Consider the following 16,386-nt stretch of genomic DNA (forward strand, 5'->3'; position numbering starts at 1 on the left):
AACCGTGTTGAAAATGGGTTAACTGTTGGTTCATCTGTTCATTTCATTGCAAACCTTAGGATCATACAACTTGTGAGATTTGCAGAAGCGTTAAAAAGACAAAAGAAACGAATAGGATCGACTTGTATCTCAAGTTGGAGAATAAAAAAGAACTGCACTATCAATTTCTCAAGACAGGCCCAAGAAATGACCGCAGAAAGAAAAACCATCAGCCGTCTGTTTGAGACGCTACATTAAGTCCAAAGGAAGATTGACACTGCACTAGGACTTTATTAAGCAAAACAGTACAATGACACAACAGTACAGAGTCAACACAGGAAGAACTACTTGAATTAGCTTTATTCTGTTCTTTATTATTTGCATTTTGTAGAAGACACATGTTTATAGGTCCTAGTTGTTCCATCAATTTGAAGTACAGTTAAAGTTAAATATGATTTTTCAGAACCAAACCTGAATCCAATCAGCTTTAGTCTGAATGTTTACATGGTCTCATGTTTTACTCAGATTCAAGCATAATTCAGCAGGCATTGGGAGTTCACATTTGAGCACAAAGGAAACTCTATCCCCGTTATTAAACCAGAAATGCAGGATCCAACTTTTAATTGATCATCAAATAAGTTCGACCCGTGAACATTGGTGATCTTCAGATATTTTTCTCACTTCCCCGAAAGCGTAAAGCTGGGGATGTCGAATCGCTTGAAGAGTATCAGGATAGCCTTTTTGATGAAACTTTCGGTTGGCAATGGCTGCCACAGACGTCCTACATGCAAGCCAGTGGGCCGAAGTCTTGTTCTTCCCTCAGCTACCATCATCTTCTATCCTCACGAGACGGAGCCCTGCCTTCAATCTCAACCTCAAGCTGCTCCAGCTATCATCATTCACCAACACCCCTCGTTCTCGTGCATCGTCGTCGTTGCTGTGCCGTCGTGACTCCGATTTCGACTCTCAGCTCAAAGCTCGAATCACTGGCGATGACGAATCGGCGGCACTTCTCAGGAAGCAGAACTCGAGGTCGTTGGCTGTGCTGCTCGACCCGCTTTCGCTTCCAGAAGCCGCAAGAGAAGAAGACCAAGATGGAGGCGGTTCCATCACAAGCATCAACAACAAAGACAACTGATGAAGAAGGACTTCGTTTAGCCCTTGGTGGGGACGACGAGTCGAGGGCACCCGTGTTTCCGGGCTCGATTTCCCTGTCCAGACGTCCAACCATCGAAGAGCTTCTGCCCCGACATGGAGGCAAGGAGGAGAAGATGCTGAGGCAGGCGCTGGAGCTCAGGCGACACGCCGCTCGCGAGGTCCTCATCGCATCCATGCGAGCTTCCAGGTTCAGCATCACCTACTCTACCAATCTTGTCTCCCATTTGGCGGAATTCGTCGATGGCTTGATTATGGAGGCTGCTTCCATGAAGATGACACCTCTGTTCTCGCATTCGACCTTCAATTCGCGGGTGAAGACCTGTATCGAGAAGTGCGGAGTGGTTCCACTGATCAGGTGATCCTCTATCTTGTTCTATCAACGTTGGCAGCAAACGTGATTCAGAACTTTGTGGTAGGAGGTCGACGAAGCTCTTCCTCATGGACACCTCATTGAAACAAAATGGACTGCTTCAACTGATCTCTTGGTGGCCAACATAATGCAGGTGGCTAAAACATAATTCATTGACGTACCCGCAGATCGGGAAGCTGATATGTTTGTCTGGTGGAGATCTGGAGGGTTTGAGACAGAGGGTTCGGTGCTTAACATGTGTTCATGTTAAGGGAAGGAACATCGGCGTGGTACTCACAGGAGCAGATTCTGCTTTAAATCGTAGCCTGCATGAGTTGAATGATAATGTAGAGTATCTGGAAGCGAATGGGGTTAAGAGGGATTGGATGGGATTTGTTATCGGCCGATGCCCGCAGATTCTGATGTTGAACATGGACGAGCTTAAAGCCCGAGTTAACTTCTATCTAGAGCTTGGAATGGATCAGAAGGACTTTGGCACCATGGTCTTTGATTATCCTAAGGCACTTGGCTTCTTCAGTTTGGAAGAAATGAATGAAAAGGTAAATGTTCCCATGGGACATAAGGAGATTGCATAATTCAGGAAAGTTTCATGGATCTGATTCATAAAAATTGCATGGCAGGGACACCTTCATCCTCTTTGTATTGTGTGTTCATATGAACCAAATGAGATGTGAGAATTCTAGGCTTTTATGCCAGAAATTTCATAGTTCACATTTCACAAGGTGGGACTGGAAAGTGATGATCCTAGTTTTGGTCCACTTGGAGTTTTAATAAAACTACTTTCTGTTTCAAAAGCCATCATCTCATAGAATGGACAGAATGTCTATTACGTTTTTGATGAGTTTTAGCTAGCTGGTTAATAATTTCAATGCTGTTGTACTTCAGATGGCCCGATCATTGTTACCTTTTGATAATTTCCTGTTTCAAAGTTTTCTTTTCGTTGTAACTGTTTACATAAATGCAAGTATTTCTTCTACTGGACATGAGCGAGAAGCCTGGGATGGTGGTCTTAGTGGAACTGTGTTCACTAATGTATACCATGGATAAGGATATCTCTGGTTTCACTGTTGTTGTTTTATAATAACCGTTGCTATCTTGTAACAGTTATTTCATTATGTCCTGTTTTTCTTTCTCTCTATCTAAGTTCCAACTGCAACTCTTATTTCTAGATGCTTTATTCTACTTACCGGGATGGTTCTGAAATGATTATGCTGCCTACTTCATACTCATCACTCTACTATGTATTCTGATTCAACACTGAAATGATCTTTAGTCTCAGGTTGGATACCTGAAGGAATTTGGGCTGGGAACTGAAGAACTTGGAAGATTATTGGCATTCAAACCACAACTGATGGGATGTAGCATTGAAGAAACGTGGAAGCCACTTGTTAAGTACTTCTATTACTTGGGGATCAAACGTGATGGGATGTATTGATCTGGAGTCAACAATAGCGCCAAAGGTGCAAGATTTAATTTTTCTTGTGTTTAGTCTTTAAAGTTTGAATTTTGTATATTGCTTATGTTTTATTTAGTTTATTAGAGATCTTTTACCCTGTTCAGATAAACAATGTACTCAAATGCCATATAACAACTTAACTTTTATATGGTCTTTTGTTAGGGATTCATGGCTTCAGAAAATTTTATAGGTGAGGAGAAGGGAAATTGTCCATATTCCTCTTCTTCTTTGTTTGCTATAGTTTTGCCATGTTCTTTTCATGTTTCCTTTGATCTTGTCAACGCATCTGCAACTTAAATGATTTTTTTAGAAAAGTATACATAATACAAAAGATACTTTAAGCTTACTAATAAGTGATACATGTTCAATTTGAAGGTACGATTTTTGCGGGACATAGGTGTTGAAGAAGATGCTATAGGTGGTGTTATAGTCAGATTCCCAGCGTTGCTAACATATAGCCTTTACAAGAAAATTCGGCCAGCAGTAAGCTCCTTATCATCCAACTTTCTCTGTGTATACATTGCATTAGTCTCTCAATTTTGATATTGCATTTTTCTTGATATTCCCTAAATTGTCACCATTGAAATATAGAATCTAAGGCCGCAATTGTGCCAGTTGTGCTAGGTAATCATTCAGAGTTTGTTGTCTTACTATTGGATGTTATTCTGATTGGTTGACAAGTAGAGTATGGTTGCAAATATAGGGCTGATGCATGAGTTCGGGAGGATATTCCCTAAATTGTCTCCTGAAGAGACACCTTTATGCTTTTATTCTCTTATTCAATCATTTAGTTTTACCTGGTCTACATTGTCCACAGGTTGTCTTCTTGATTACCAAAGCTGGTGTGAGTAGGCAGGAGATTGGAAAAGTGATTGCTGTGGAGCCGCAACTTGTTGGCTGCAGTGTAGCTAATAAACTGGAAGTAAACATGAAATATTTTCTGTCTTTAGGTATTCCGCTTAGATTGTTGGGAGAGATGATCATTGATTTCCCCATGCTGCTAAATATAATTTGGATGTGCTTCGTTCGAAATATCGCTACTTACGGCAAACAATCAATGGTGCGGCCACTGCACGATCTCATCGAGTTCCCAAGGTGTATAATAATAATGTGCTTACATGCATGTGCATCTAATCACAAACATGTATCATGCACATGCCCGTTCTCCTTTTCCCGGATCACTGAGTTTCACTGAGAACTTACTATGGCCCATCAACATTATGTTCTGTCATCCAGGTTCTTTAGCTATTCACTCGAGGGTCGTATAATTCCCAGGCACAAGATTATGGTGGCAAATCGTATAACTTTCAAGTTGCGCTACATGCTTGCTAGTACAGATGAGGAATTCGATCGCAGAGTCAAGACTGCATTGGAAAAACGCAGAAACTTTGAATCAGGGTTGGCTGGGGACGATGGTACAAATAACAAAGCAAATTAGCTCATGTTGTTGGAACCATTTGCAAGACTGACCGGTATAGTGGCGGTGGCATTTCTTTGACAGATAAGTCTACCAGTGGTTGGTAAGTTTCTATATTCTGATGAAATAGGTTAAGCAGTAAATTGCAAAAAGCATCAGGCATGTGGTCTAATGCTATTATGCTAAAGAGAACAAAGAAACAGAACATGCCGATTCAAGACAGAAGGATGACTGCCTCATCAACCAAAGGCTTCAATGCTTTTCTGGGAAACCAGGAACGGAAATCATGATGTATAATTGCAGCTTCTTTGTTTTTCTTTTTTGAGATGGGAACGCTAGGAACTGTAATCCCGACCCTCAATGGAGGAGGGAATTGAGGCCTGGTCCTTGTTCCTTCAGAAGGGGCTTCATTTTTTGAACCCAGCTATTAAGGAACAAGACAAGGTGGTCATGCTTCATTCAGCCATCTTTAAAATTGCTCAAAGGAAATGGTAGGGAGAGATTAATTTACAGATGTACCACAGGTCCTCCCAAGTTCCTAAGCAGCTCAAAACCCTCAGAGCGGCTTGCTCTCAGAAAAGGATGAGGGTTTCGACCCCTCTTTCAGCAGTTTCCACTCACCAGAAGGTCAACAAAGATGACAAAACTTTTGAGATGTCTCCATGAGACAAAAGGCAAACTAGTCCTTTAATTGGAACAGTTTCTTCATTACTTTATAAATTCAGACTCTTTGTTCATTTTATGTCCAACATGTTCCTTGTAGCAATGTGAACTAGTCTTCAATTTTTTTTTGGTCTGCTAACAGTCCCTTTATATTTTGGTTTTCATCCAAATCCATCCTTAACAAGGGGCAATAGAGATTCTCCAAGCACAACTGAGATGCATAGCCCGGCATACAACACTAAGCTGAAGATACTGTTTGTAATACCATAACGAGTGCTGTGAACTGGATGAGTCGCTTCATTAAACATTTGAAGTTGGAAACAAGCAACAGACCAGCTCAAATATATTATGAAAGTGAAGCAATAATAATTCTGATAAAAAGTGGAGCTGATAGCAAAAAAGGCAAGCATATAATGATTAAACCCCATTATACATATGCGATACGATGAAAAAGAACAATGTAAATGCATTCATCTTTTGGCAAAAGAAATATATATATATATATTTTTTTGAAACGTATATCATACATGAATCTGAGATATATTAGGTTAAATTTAGCACGAAGAAGGAGAGCCTAATAACTAAAAATGAAATAGATTATAACACGAAAATAAGTGAGGAAAAACACTGGTAGATGCTCAACTCTCATGGTTAAGTGAGAAATGTTTGTCTTACATAGTAAGCTTCCTGCCATCATGTGCATCATTCATGTAAGTAGTTGAACTATTGAGCCAGAAAATACATTTCAGCACCATCTAACCCTTCTTTTCACCTTCTTGCTTTCAACTCTGAAGTTGGTATCTTGATTGCTTCTCCACAAAACAGAAAGGGCTTTGCTGGTGGCGTGACGTAGTGATTTGAACATGCAACTGAGCTTCAGCTGCAAAGGGGATGCTGCTGCAAACAACTTCTTCCCTTCTCCAACTATGCAACAGGTTCTTGTCCTGCTCTTTTCCATTTGAGCCCACTAAACACCTCCAAGCAGGCTGTTTAGATCTCTGTCCCTTGGACATTCAAAGAGGCTGCATCATGGGCGATTTGGTTTCTCCATCACCATATTTTCCATATTATAATTTGAAAACATCAGTTGGCCAAGTGGCGTAGCCACATATAGGCAGGTGTGCACAACTACAGTTGTCCACACAAACCTCATAAAAAGTCTTGTTTTTATATTGGTACTCTAAAAAAATTATCTATTTATGTATAGCGGTGCACCTTAAGATTTGAAGGTTTTTAATTAGTGCCCCTCAGTCCAAAATTCTGACTCCGCCACTGGGTTGACCCAACATCTGTCTCTGTTCTATAATTCCATCTTCTTCTTTATATCTAGCCATGGAACTCACATTTGTTCAAACTTTTTTGGCTGAGGGGCACTTTGAGTCACCGGTCTGGGACTGCCATGGGCACCACATGCTGGTATAGGTACTAGCCCACACCAGCCACATTGTAGCTCCGCTACTAGCGGTTTATAAAAACCAGCATGCCTTTTGGGCTGCATACTAGTTCCAAGGACACATTTTCCAAGTTTCACACATTCCACCATTTCTTACTGCATCCCATATTTCTTTACTAGTCAAAACTCCAGCCCCCTCTCCCCACCCATATTAGCATGTCCTCATCACTATTTGATGTCGTATTTTGAAGATCTTTCATTCTCTAATGAACAACATGCCTATCATTGATCAGGCAGGGCCTACTTCCAAACTGACTCTCCTAACATTGACTCGACTCTCCCTTGCTCCACTCCACCTAGTGCTCTGAGTTAGTTCATGTTAACCACCTTGCATATTAGAGATGCTAGGAACACGCCATTATGATCTATTAGTCTTTTAAGACCCACCCCTCCTTCCATTGTTGGCTTGCATAGGATTGCCCAAGGAGCCAAATGCATTCTTCTCGCTTCGCACTGGTCCGCCCATGAAAATTTAGCCATCTTCCTTTCGAGTTTGAGGATTATCAAGGAAGGAAGCTTCAATATCCGCATGCAAAGTCCAGGCGTAGCGGCCAGATTGTGATAAATTTAGGTCTCCACAATGTTCCACCTAGGGGGGCGTTTGATTTTGGAATTTTGATTTGAAAAAGAAAATTCTAGAATCATAATTCCTCCTCAAATTGCAGTGTAATCAAAATTTTAGGTTTCAGTTTCCTAATTCTGAAAACAAAATACTTCATTTGTCTCATAATTCTAATTTCTTAAAGAATGGGCATCTTGATTCTAAAATTCTATGATTCGCCCTAGTGTGCCTACATAGAAAGGAATGCTCCAAGTACTAGATCCGCAAATTGCTGATCTCACAGTGGTTTTTCTAAAAATCATTTGCAAAGGAGGCAAGAGGCATATCATGGTGAGGGAAATGAGCTTATCTTGGGGAGGCAAGACGCGCATCATGGTGGGAAAACATTTTCATGATCAAGATCAAACAACACACTTCATAACCAACCACCTTCTCCTTCGCAAGAGGTCCAGGATCATTGGAAAAGCTATCTGATCATGAAGCACCCAATTTATAACAACCGGTCTTTGCTCACCACATACGATCCGAGAGAGAACGCTTTGTATCCTCATTACCATCATCTTGGATATAACTTTATATATGGTGTTATGAAGGGCAATTAATTGAAAATCTTGAATCCTTGCACCTTTTGGCAATGATCACCAAGTTCGTTAATTAATATTGTCGACTTGACTTGAAACAATTAAAAACTGTCTTGCTAATTTTCTTCTCTATTGGCTGGTAAGCGGCCGCCGGCCAGTCTTTCTTTCTAGTTGTCTAGGGCATCAACTTTATGTTCTGCATAAAAAGTCACTAATGTACAAGTTGAAGCACAGTGAATCTGTGAATGTGATGTCTTTAAGCATCAAAAGAAAACCTTATATCCTAATTGGACAAAAATTTTCTGCACAATCTGCACAAAAAGAAGTCACTATGTATAAATTGAAGCACAATGAAAGTGATGCCTTTAAGCATCAAAAGCAAACCTTGTACCCTAATTAGATGGAAGCTTGACTCTAACAAGAGGTGGGTCTCCCCCGCTCACCAATAACATCTCACCACACCATTCCCCACATAGCTTGGTAAGGAAGCTAGGGAAAACAACTTAGGTTAAGTTGGAGACATCTTTCAACTACAATAAATGGGACCATGTGCGGCAAAAAAGTTGCAAAAATAGAATGCTTGAGCGGAACTTTTCTAAGACTCGAATAACTTTTAAGAACCATAGAGGCGGGATAAGTCATAATCGAGGTTGAAAAGTGCCTTGATCAATCTTTCTCTCTTGACTCGTATTTTCATTAAATAATTCATTGAAAGGAAAAATATGTATTAAAAAAAGGTGGGTATTTACATAAGCACGCATATGTCTCACCACTTAGTACCAATGTAACTCATGAACCATGGAGGCAAGAACTCGTTCATTCGGGCGGAGGGATAATCCTCCTGCTCACCCGAAAGATAAAAGCACAGTTTGTAAGTCCTTCAGAATATCATACGTTAGTTCAAACTTCATAAAACACACACTTGACAATTAACTAGGACGTTTTATTGACCTTTTCACAAACAGCGCGAGACAAACCAGATGTCTCGCATTCAAATAAACAAGAAACGAGCAAAATAAACTTTTCATACTCATCACAGATTCCCTTCAAAGACAAACAGGATGAAACTTTTTATAATAAATGTAGGAAAAATGTCTGTTCACTTTGATATTCTTAAACAGCAGAGAATTAACAGCAGCAAAGGAGAAAAGGATCGTTATTCGTTGAAAACATTCCTTAGATCAGGACTCTTACTATGCGACCTCGTGCGGGATCTGAACTATCGAAGATAATCTCGGCTGTTTTTGGTGGATGTCATGCACTTCGCTTGTCAGTGAAGTCATCGGGCTCATTGTCATCGTCTCTGTCATTCCCTTCCAATGGCTCACCATCATCATCCTCATCAGAGCTTGCACGTGAAACATTGTCGCCATCCTCGTCCACATTCTGGCTACCGTAGCTTCCTCCAGCTGAGCCACCATAGCCCAAACTATCAATTCCACCAAAGCTGCTGCTGCCACTAGCATAATTGTCAGGAGCGCCACCACCACCTCCTGCCACACCAACCTCACCATAGCTGCCAGCACCACTGCCGCCAGGCCCGCCACTGCCCCCATAACCACCTCCACCACCATAGCTACCTCCACCTCCACCATAACCACCGCCACCACCATAGTTACCACCACCACCACCACCATAGTTACCACCATCTCCACCATATCCTCCACCTCCACAAACTCCTCTTGGTCTGCCTGAGCCCTGGCCAGGCACTAAGGTCTTTTCGGGAGCCAGCCGCGGGAAGCCCCTTCCATCTCTCCTTCCTCGGCTACAGCCTAGTTGCTGGCCGAACCGCCAACCTCTAGACCTAGCTTGACTCGGTCTAGCCTACCTGGCCAAACTTCCCTCTAGAGTGGTAGGAGCATCCAAAGTGGACCAGTTTGAGGCTTAAGGCCTGGGGACCCACCTGCTACCCTAGATCACTTGCTTTCTAGGCCAAGCCGGGAAGCTCCCTCTTTTCCTTTCTCTTCTCTTTTTTCTCTACATCCCTCTTTCTCGATGGATTGCCCGAGCACCACACCCTACCACAACACGGTGAGTGTTCCTATTTGTATGTGAGAAGTATTGACAGCGGGATTGCTTGGGTACTATTTTTCTCTCATTTCCTTTCCTGACGGGAACATAGTATCTCTGCACCATCGAGAGTGCTGCCATGTGCGAGAGATCCAATTCATTTTATTAAATTTCATATTGGGTCTTGGTCCTGTTTAACAAGAAATAGTGTAAAGGATACCAAACAGGTTCAGACGATGTAAGTAGAGCACTACCTCACAAAGTTATAGCACCTGGAAAAATATTTATTTTGTAATATCATTCACTACTAGTAGATAGCAGTAGTATCTTCATGGGCTTTCCATGTGCATGATGAAGCCCGGCAACTTAGCAACTCAAGAAGTGACGAGTCATATTTCAGAACTTTTTCCATTGAACATTTTCCATCGTGAACCATTTCACCTATTAAAAATTAATATAAATTAGGCAAAGAAAATGAATAATCTTTAAAAAAAATAAACTACAATCAAGATAAAAACATCTTTAGACAAAGAAGAGAACCAAAAATTACAAAAGAAGGCAGATAAACAACTTAAATAAGCACACCATACTTGCATAGCCATTGATTCCGTCCAGCTCTACCCATAAAAATTTTAAACTAATAACACAAAAGATCATGAAAATACATAACTAAAGTTATATCTCAATGCTATCAATACAGCTCTAAACATGCCAAAGTTAGTCTTTTTTTTTTTTTTAATAACTGGATAAGGCCAGCAACAAGCAACACCATTAAAATACAATGAGATGATATTCAGAACTACAATAGTTAAAGAGCACATATTCATTCCCTGAGTTTACACCAATGTAACTAGGCAAGGAATCAACATCAATTTTGCAAGTAAAACAAGCAAAATTATGGAATATGTTCCAAAAGCTGAAGAAAAGCAACAATTTAAGGTCATTTTTTACTTGTATAAACAAGTATCATTTACATTGAACAACTTGTGCCAAAATCTAGGGAGAAACATACCAACCATCAACCAAATTCATAGCATTCTTTATTTGTAACGACCTGACCCACTCCCGGGCTTGGGCCCCTGGTCTAACGGATCCCAACTCACTCCCTAGCAGTTTCAGACCAAAACAGGGTAGAAATCAGGACCATCAACAACTTAACAACCCCCTTTATAAGATCTTGAATATCTCTCAAAATCTTCAATATAGGGCTAAATTTTTGCACTGTTACATTACCTGCTACCATCTGCATAACTATCAAACTCAAAAGATCAGATCAAAAAATAGTAGAGAAAGCTCAAATTCAAACATGATGAGTAAATTCAAATTCAAACGTGAATAGAGAAAGGGAAAATTTTAAATGCAAACTAATCAAACCCTAACGATGTGAAAAACTATTTAGATCAAAAGGCAAAACCTTCAAATCTTCAGGCATTTTAGAGGCCAGAGATTTTGCAAACGTGGCAATAGCATGCTGCAGGTATACAGTTGTGACATGCACAAATGCAAGCAGAAGCATATACACACAAAAGAAGGCTCGTACATCAAACTAATTAAGGAGCTTGAGCTGGTGGAAATAGGCCCAAGCTGAGCTCAAGCCGGGCCTGAACTGTGCCAAGTTTGGGGCAACTCATGTGCACCCAGTCCAGATTTAGACTGGGTTATTACCTAAAATCTTGATAAGTGCTTTTGCATTGGAAGAACGCTTCAAAAATAATTTTAGTGGAAGATCATGAACAAGAAATCTAAACCAAAAAAGGAAGACATCAGGACTTGAGTGTCCTACTTTAATTTTTTGAACGTGTTTTGGCCTTTGGGAATACAAAGATCAGATGGGTTCTCTCTCTCTCATGTTAAAAAATTATTATGCAAATGACACAAACACAGGCAAAGAGAAAAGGCAACAATATTTCCTAAAGATGTTTTCTAAGAAAAAAGGTAAAAGCCAATGTCAACATATCAACTTCACCCTCAAAAGATGATAAGTATCATCTTCATATCAGGCAGTATCGGGCATAAAAAATAAATAAACTTTAAGATCAAAAATTTAATGTCTAACTATTATTCCGATATGGGCTGAATCAGCAAATGAAGAACAATATGGCCCAAACTGGTCTCACATTGGCCAATATTTACGAAGTACCATATTGGCCCAGCACTGTTGCAATGAGGGGCCGACATGTTCATGAACAAATATGGGCTGATATGCACCAATATATCAAATGTGACTTACCAACACAAGGACTAGTTGGTCAATGAACTAGTCCTTGACTAGCCGACCAAGTTGGCCAACTATCCATCAAACTGGGCCCTACTGATTTGGCAGGTATTGAAGAAACAGAGGGTACAGATTGTCTTTGTGTAGCCTGTGATCTTACAGTGTTTATAATGAAGAATCTGAAAATCTGTGAAAATATAGTGTCACAATGCAAAGTAGGAGTAAAATGTCTGATTTCGATGAAGATGGGTTCTATGTCACATGGGTGCATGTGCAAATGGGTGTGGGGTTGCATTATATATATATATATATATAATGACAAGTTCAAAATTTAGATTACCAAATACCAAATTCTATATGTATACATAATCTAAACAGAAAAAACCTAAACATACATGATATTGATACCCTGTACACTATACAGTATACAGTGTTATTATTTATTAACATAATAAAATTTTAAAACATAACATGAGATTTGAGAAGTGAGAACTGCATACCATGATAAGAATTAAGACAACATAGTTACAAATATGAAAAAAAACAAAGAGTTGTAACTTGTAACACACTGCAAACAAACAAAAACGCAAACACAGCCTAACAGAAACGATACATCACAGATTCACAATTAAAAAAACACTGCAAATAAAAACACAGTTGCAGTAACAGTATGATACATCACACTATCATAGGTTCACAATAAAAAACACTCTGCCAATAAGAACTTCAAAACGGACTCGTAGTAGCAGACTAGCAGTAAACAGCGGTCCATTATACATGATTTTTCTAGGGTAAAAAAAAAGCTAACAATAGTGAACAGATTAAAAGATTGATCGAACAATAATCCCTAACAAACCACAACGATAAACAATCCTTCCGAAAACAAAATCGATGATGTCTGAGTGGAAACAAATGTAGTTAGCAGTTCTTACGTTCTACGTTCTAACTCTAGCAAGAAGACGTATCACGGCCTGCTTCCTGCCAATGGGCGTGCTGGTTGTATTAACATTTAAAAACGAAATTTCTGTTTTCTTCCTCCGATTATAAGAATTTCAAAATCTTTTGTACTCCTGTGTTCCTCGCAAGAAGTTTTCCCTTCTTTACCAAGGCGATAGCTCCAGCTAAAAAATAGAATCATGTGCCTAAGAATGACTACCATCTCAAACGGGATACCCTCGACCGAGGACATGAACGTAATCAGTGGGGCACGATTAATCAAATTAATATCATGAAGGGGCCACGATTAATGAAGATCGTCAGAATCCTCCCCAACACCATCAAGAACCGATTTACAATGACAATAACGGGTGAGAGCATCCCCCAACAGGAAAAGAGCCCAACCCCAACACAAAAAACTGACAAAACAACATGCCGGAATCAGAAACACATTCAATCTCCTTTAACCTTTCCAACGAAACCAAAATGCAGAAAGAGATCGAGACGCATGGGAGCCCAGAATCCACCGCGGGGTAAATGACGCCAATAATCGCTAGGAATTGTAAAAAACAAGGCGTCAAAAATAAAAAAGAAAATCCAGGAACCAGCGGAAAGTAAAAGGCATACCTCTTAGGAGTGAACCATGAAGGATTCGACGAATCCGCCATTGTCACCGCCCCCGTAGCGACGACCACTGTCGTTGTTCCTGCTGTCGTCGCCGACGCTATTGTTTCTAATGCTGCTTCCGCTGTTGTCGTTCGTGCTATTGGTGTTACTGATTCTGACGCTGTTGCTGATGGTGGTGGTGATGATTGCGGTGGTGATGGCGATTGTGGTGGTGGTGATAATTGTGGTGGTACTGGTGGTGGTGATGATTGTGGCGGTGCTGTTGGTGGTGGTGATGTTGGTGGTGGCGGCGGCGGCGGCGACGGAGGCGCGGACGATGAAGAATCTGGGGCCGAAGGAGGTGGTGTACACCGGTCTGCGAGGGAGACCATTTAACGCCTATGTTTTTTTACTCTAATTTACGGTTCTAAAAGTGAACTGTAAAAGCATATCGTTTTCAAAAATACAAGTGATATTTGGAGGTCCAATTTCATTTTTGTGCTGTTTAGACTATCACTTATTATAGAACATTAGACTATCACTTATTATAGAACAAGTTACAATGAACCTTATAGAACAAGATACAATGAACCTTAGAAAATGTCTAATATAATTGGAATGACATATATGCTGGTTTTACATTTATATAGGCTTTGCAGAAATTCTAAGTTGTTATGCTTCCTTATGCACTTAATAATGTTGAGATGTTTCCAACGTTGGTAACTTATTTTTTTGTTTTTTAGTATCTATGTCACATAGGTACGGGTACGGGTGTCGGTGAAGGTTTGGGTACTGACCATTTTAAAAAAACTTGGGTGCGTGGGTACGGTCGTATATATATATAATCAATAAGAAATACTTAAAAAATATATATCAAAATAAAGAATATCCATCAACATAAACAAATAAATAATATAAAAAATATATATCAACGGTTCTTGCAGCTGTGTTTAAGAAACCTATGAAAAACTTTAAACATATAGACAACCAAGCAGCCCCTTAGTCAAATATGAACATCAATCAAATTTTCACATCTAAATAATATAATAAAAAGTAAGATGAAGAAATGAAATCAAAGTAAAATTAAGCAGTTTGGATCTATAGGTACCCAAGTGTCAAAGCATCCATTTTGGGTACGGGTATGGCGACACGGGTACGTAGACCTTACTGAAGTACTCATGTGACTTAGCTTAGTATTGATTTCGTTGAACTATTGTGTATTGTTTTACAATGTTTTGTTTGAGACTTTCTTACGAGATTGTAAGAGGGAACTATTAATAGTTTTTTTTTCATTTTATCAGTTTTAAGAATACAAAATTTGTCGTACCCGCATACCCAAAATTTTCAAAATTACTGTGTCTGTACCCGTACTGCCATACCTGCACCCATGTGACATAAATAACAATTAAAACTTGTTTTTTGATGTGTTATGGATCTTATGACTTGTCATATAGATCAATGTTACAAATTATGTTTGATGTCTTAGATATGTTGTGTTATCATATGATACTATGACTTGTTTGTGAAGTAACTTCATAGCTATAGTAAGCCTATAATTTTGTACAACATGTTTTTTTATATAAAACATATTTTTCTTGATTTTCCTGATTTTTTAAATTTTTTCTCTATGTTTTCTATTTTTTATTTTTTAAATTAAAAACAATTTTACGATATGATACGATACTTTGCGAAACATCGTATCTATTGGCTGGAATGATACGGCTCATGTTACATATTTTTGCAACATTGCCCCACATAGTATTCTGATTATTGCTTTACCGTCCCTAAGTAGGGAGGAAATCATCCATTAGGATTGGCCACCAAGAGTCTTTCTAGGAGATGCACTCTGCTTGTCAACCTAGCCTACAAAACGAGGTTGATTTCTTTTCCATGATTTATTACTTCCAAATATTCTCTAAAAACATGGGAATATTGTTTTCGATAAACACATTTTTAATCTTCAATTTAGAAAACCTTTGTCGTCTTATTTTAATTATTCTCCCAAAGCACCCTATGATAAAGATTGAGGGCAAAATGGAGCATATTTCTCTAAATTGGGCAATTCATCCCTGCTTCATTCAATAGTGCCACATATCAAGTCCAAAGCAATTTTCAATATTTTTGTTTTATTTATTTTTTATAAATTATTTATTTTTTCCAAATTGACTTTTTGAATGGAGACAATTCATGTCATTTTGGCACTTGTTGTAAGAATGACTAGGAAACTAATCAAAATTGATGTCAAAAATGCATTTTTTCATTCAAAAAAAAAAAGTGTACATGAAGCAACCACCTAACGGTATCGAACCAGCCTCTAGGTTTTATTTATTTTTTATAAATTATTTATTTTTTTCCAAATTGACTTTTTGAATGGAGACAATTCAGGTCATTTTGGCACTTGAAGCATGACTAGGAAATTAGTCAAAATTGATGTCAAAAATGCATTTTTTCGTTCAAAGAAAAAGTGTACGTGGAGCAACCACCTAACGGTCTCAAACAAGCCTCTAGGTTTTGGTTTGACAGTTTTCCATTGATATCCAAACGCATGACTTTCAATGATCACAACTAGATCATTGGTTGTTTATTTATAGTAAGTGTGGTGTCATTATTCTTCTCCTAATCTACATTGACAATATTATCATCGCCAAAAACTCAGAAAAAAAACTATAGATGCTATAAAGAAATTGCTAAATTAAAGGTTCAAAATGAAAGATCTTGGGAACTTGGGATACTTCCTTGGTGTAGAAGTTGATCTAGAGAAACATGTATTTCACTAACACAAATGCCTGATGGGCAGATGATGGCAGCAGCAATACAAAGAATATTCACAATACTTCAACAAGGAAGCATGCCTATTCCAAAAAAAAAAAAGAAAAGTACCCATGAACTCGGAAGGTGAAAATGGGGTTTGGCTGCTCGAGGGTCTGGATTCATGCTTCCCTTGATTCTCCTAATCTTTGATTTTTTTTTTTTTCCAGAA

The 16,386-nt window shown here is 39.1% G+C and overlaps 2 protein-coding genes and 1 pseudogene across 4 annotated transcripts; 1 reads left to right on the top strand and 2 right to left on the bottom strand.

Moving 5' to 3' along the window:
- The first annotated feature begins 596 nt into the window (after positions 1–596).
- Positions 597–5,172, top strand: LOC116256879 (transcription termination factor MTERF2, chloroplastic-like; annotated as a pseudogene).
- Positions 5,173–8,684: 3,512 nt separating this feature from the next.
- Positions 8,685–9,790, bottom strand: LOC116256638 (glycine-rich RNA-binding protein 7-like). Its single transcript, XM_031633030.2, has 2 exons — positions 9,662–9,790; positions 8,685–9,463 (listed from the first exon to the last, which is right to left on the bottom strand). Exons 1-2 carry the CDS (start codon positions 9,788–9,790, stop codon positions 8,894–8,896), a joined length of 699 nt encoding a protein of 232 aa, XP_031488890.1. The 3' UTR covers positions 8,685–8,893.
- Positions 9,461–13,808, bottom strand: LOC116256639 (sulfated surface glycoprotein 185-like). 3 transcript variants are annotated; one of them, XM_050078406.1, is made up of 5 exons: positions 13,428–13,808; positions 10,883–10,900; positions 10,662–10,755; positions 9,904–10,090; positions 9,461–9,783 (listed from the first exon to the last, which is right to left on the bottom strand). In XM_050078406.1, the coding sequence occupies exons 1-3, from the start codon at positions 13,796–13,798 to the stop codon at positions 10,749–10,751; spliced, it is 396 nt and encodes a 131-aa protein (XP_049934363.1). In that variant the 5' UTR covers positions 13,799–13,808; the 3' UTR covers positions 9,461–9,783; positions 9,904–10,090; positions 10,662–10,748. The 3 variants fall into 3 exon arrangements, with proteins under 3 accessions (XP_049934363.1, XP_031488891.1, XP_049934364.1); XM_031633031.2 differs by having other exon boundaries at positions 9,461–10,090; XM_050078407.1 differs by lacking the exons at positions 10,662–10,755; positions 10,883–10,900 and having other exon boundaries at positions 9,461–10,090.
- Between the last annotated feature and the right edge of the window lie 2,578 nt (positions 13,809–16,386).

This window comes from Nymphaea colorata, chromosome 6 (assembly GCF_008831285.2).
Source record: "Nymphaea colorata isolate Beijing-Zhang1983 chromosome 6, ASM883128v2, whole genome shotgun sequence".
Taxonomy (NCBI): domain Eukaryota; kingdom Viridiplantae; phylum Streptophyta; class Magnoliopsida; order Nymphaeales; family Nymphaeaceae; genus Nymphaea; species Nymphaea colorata.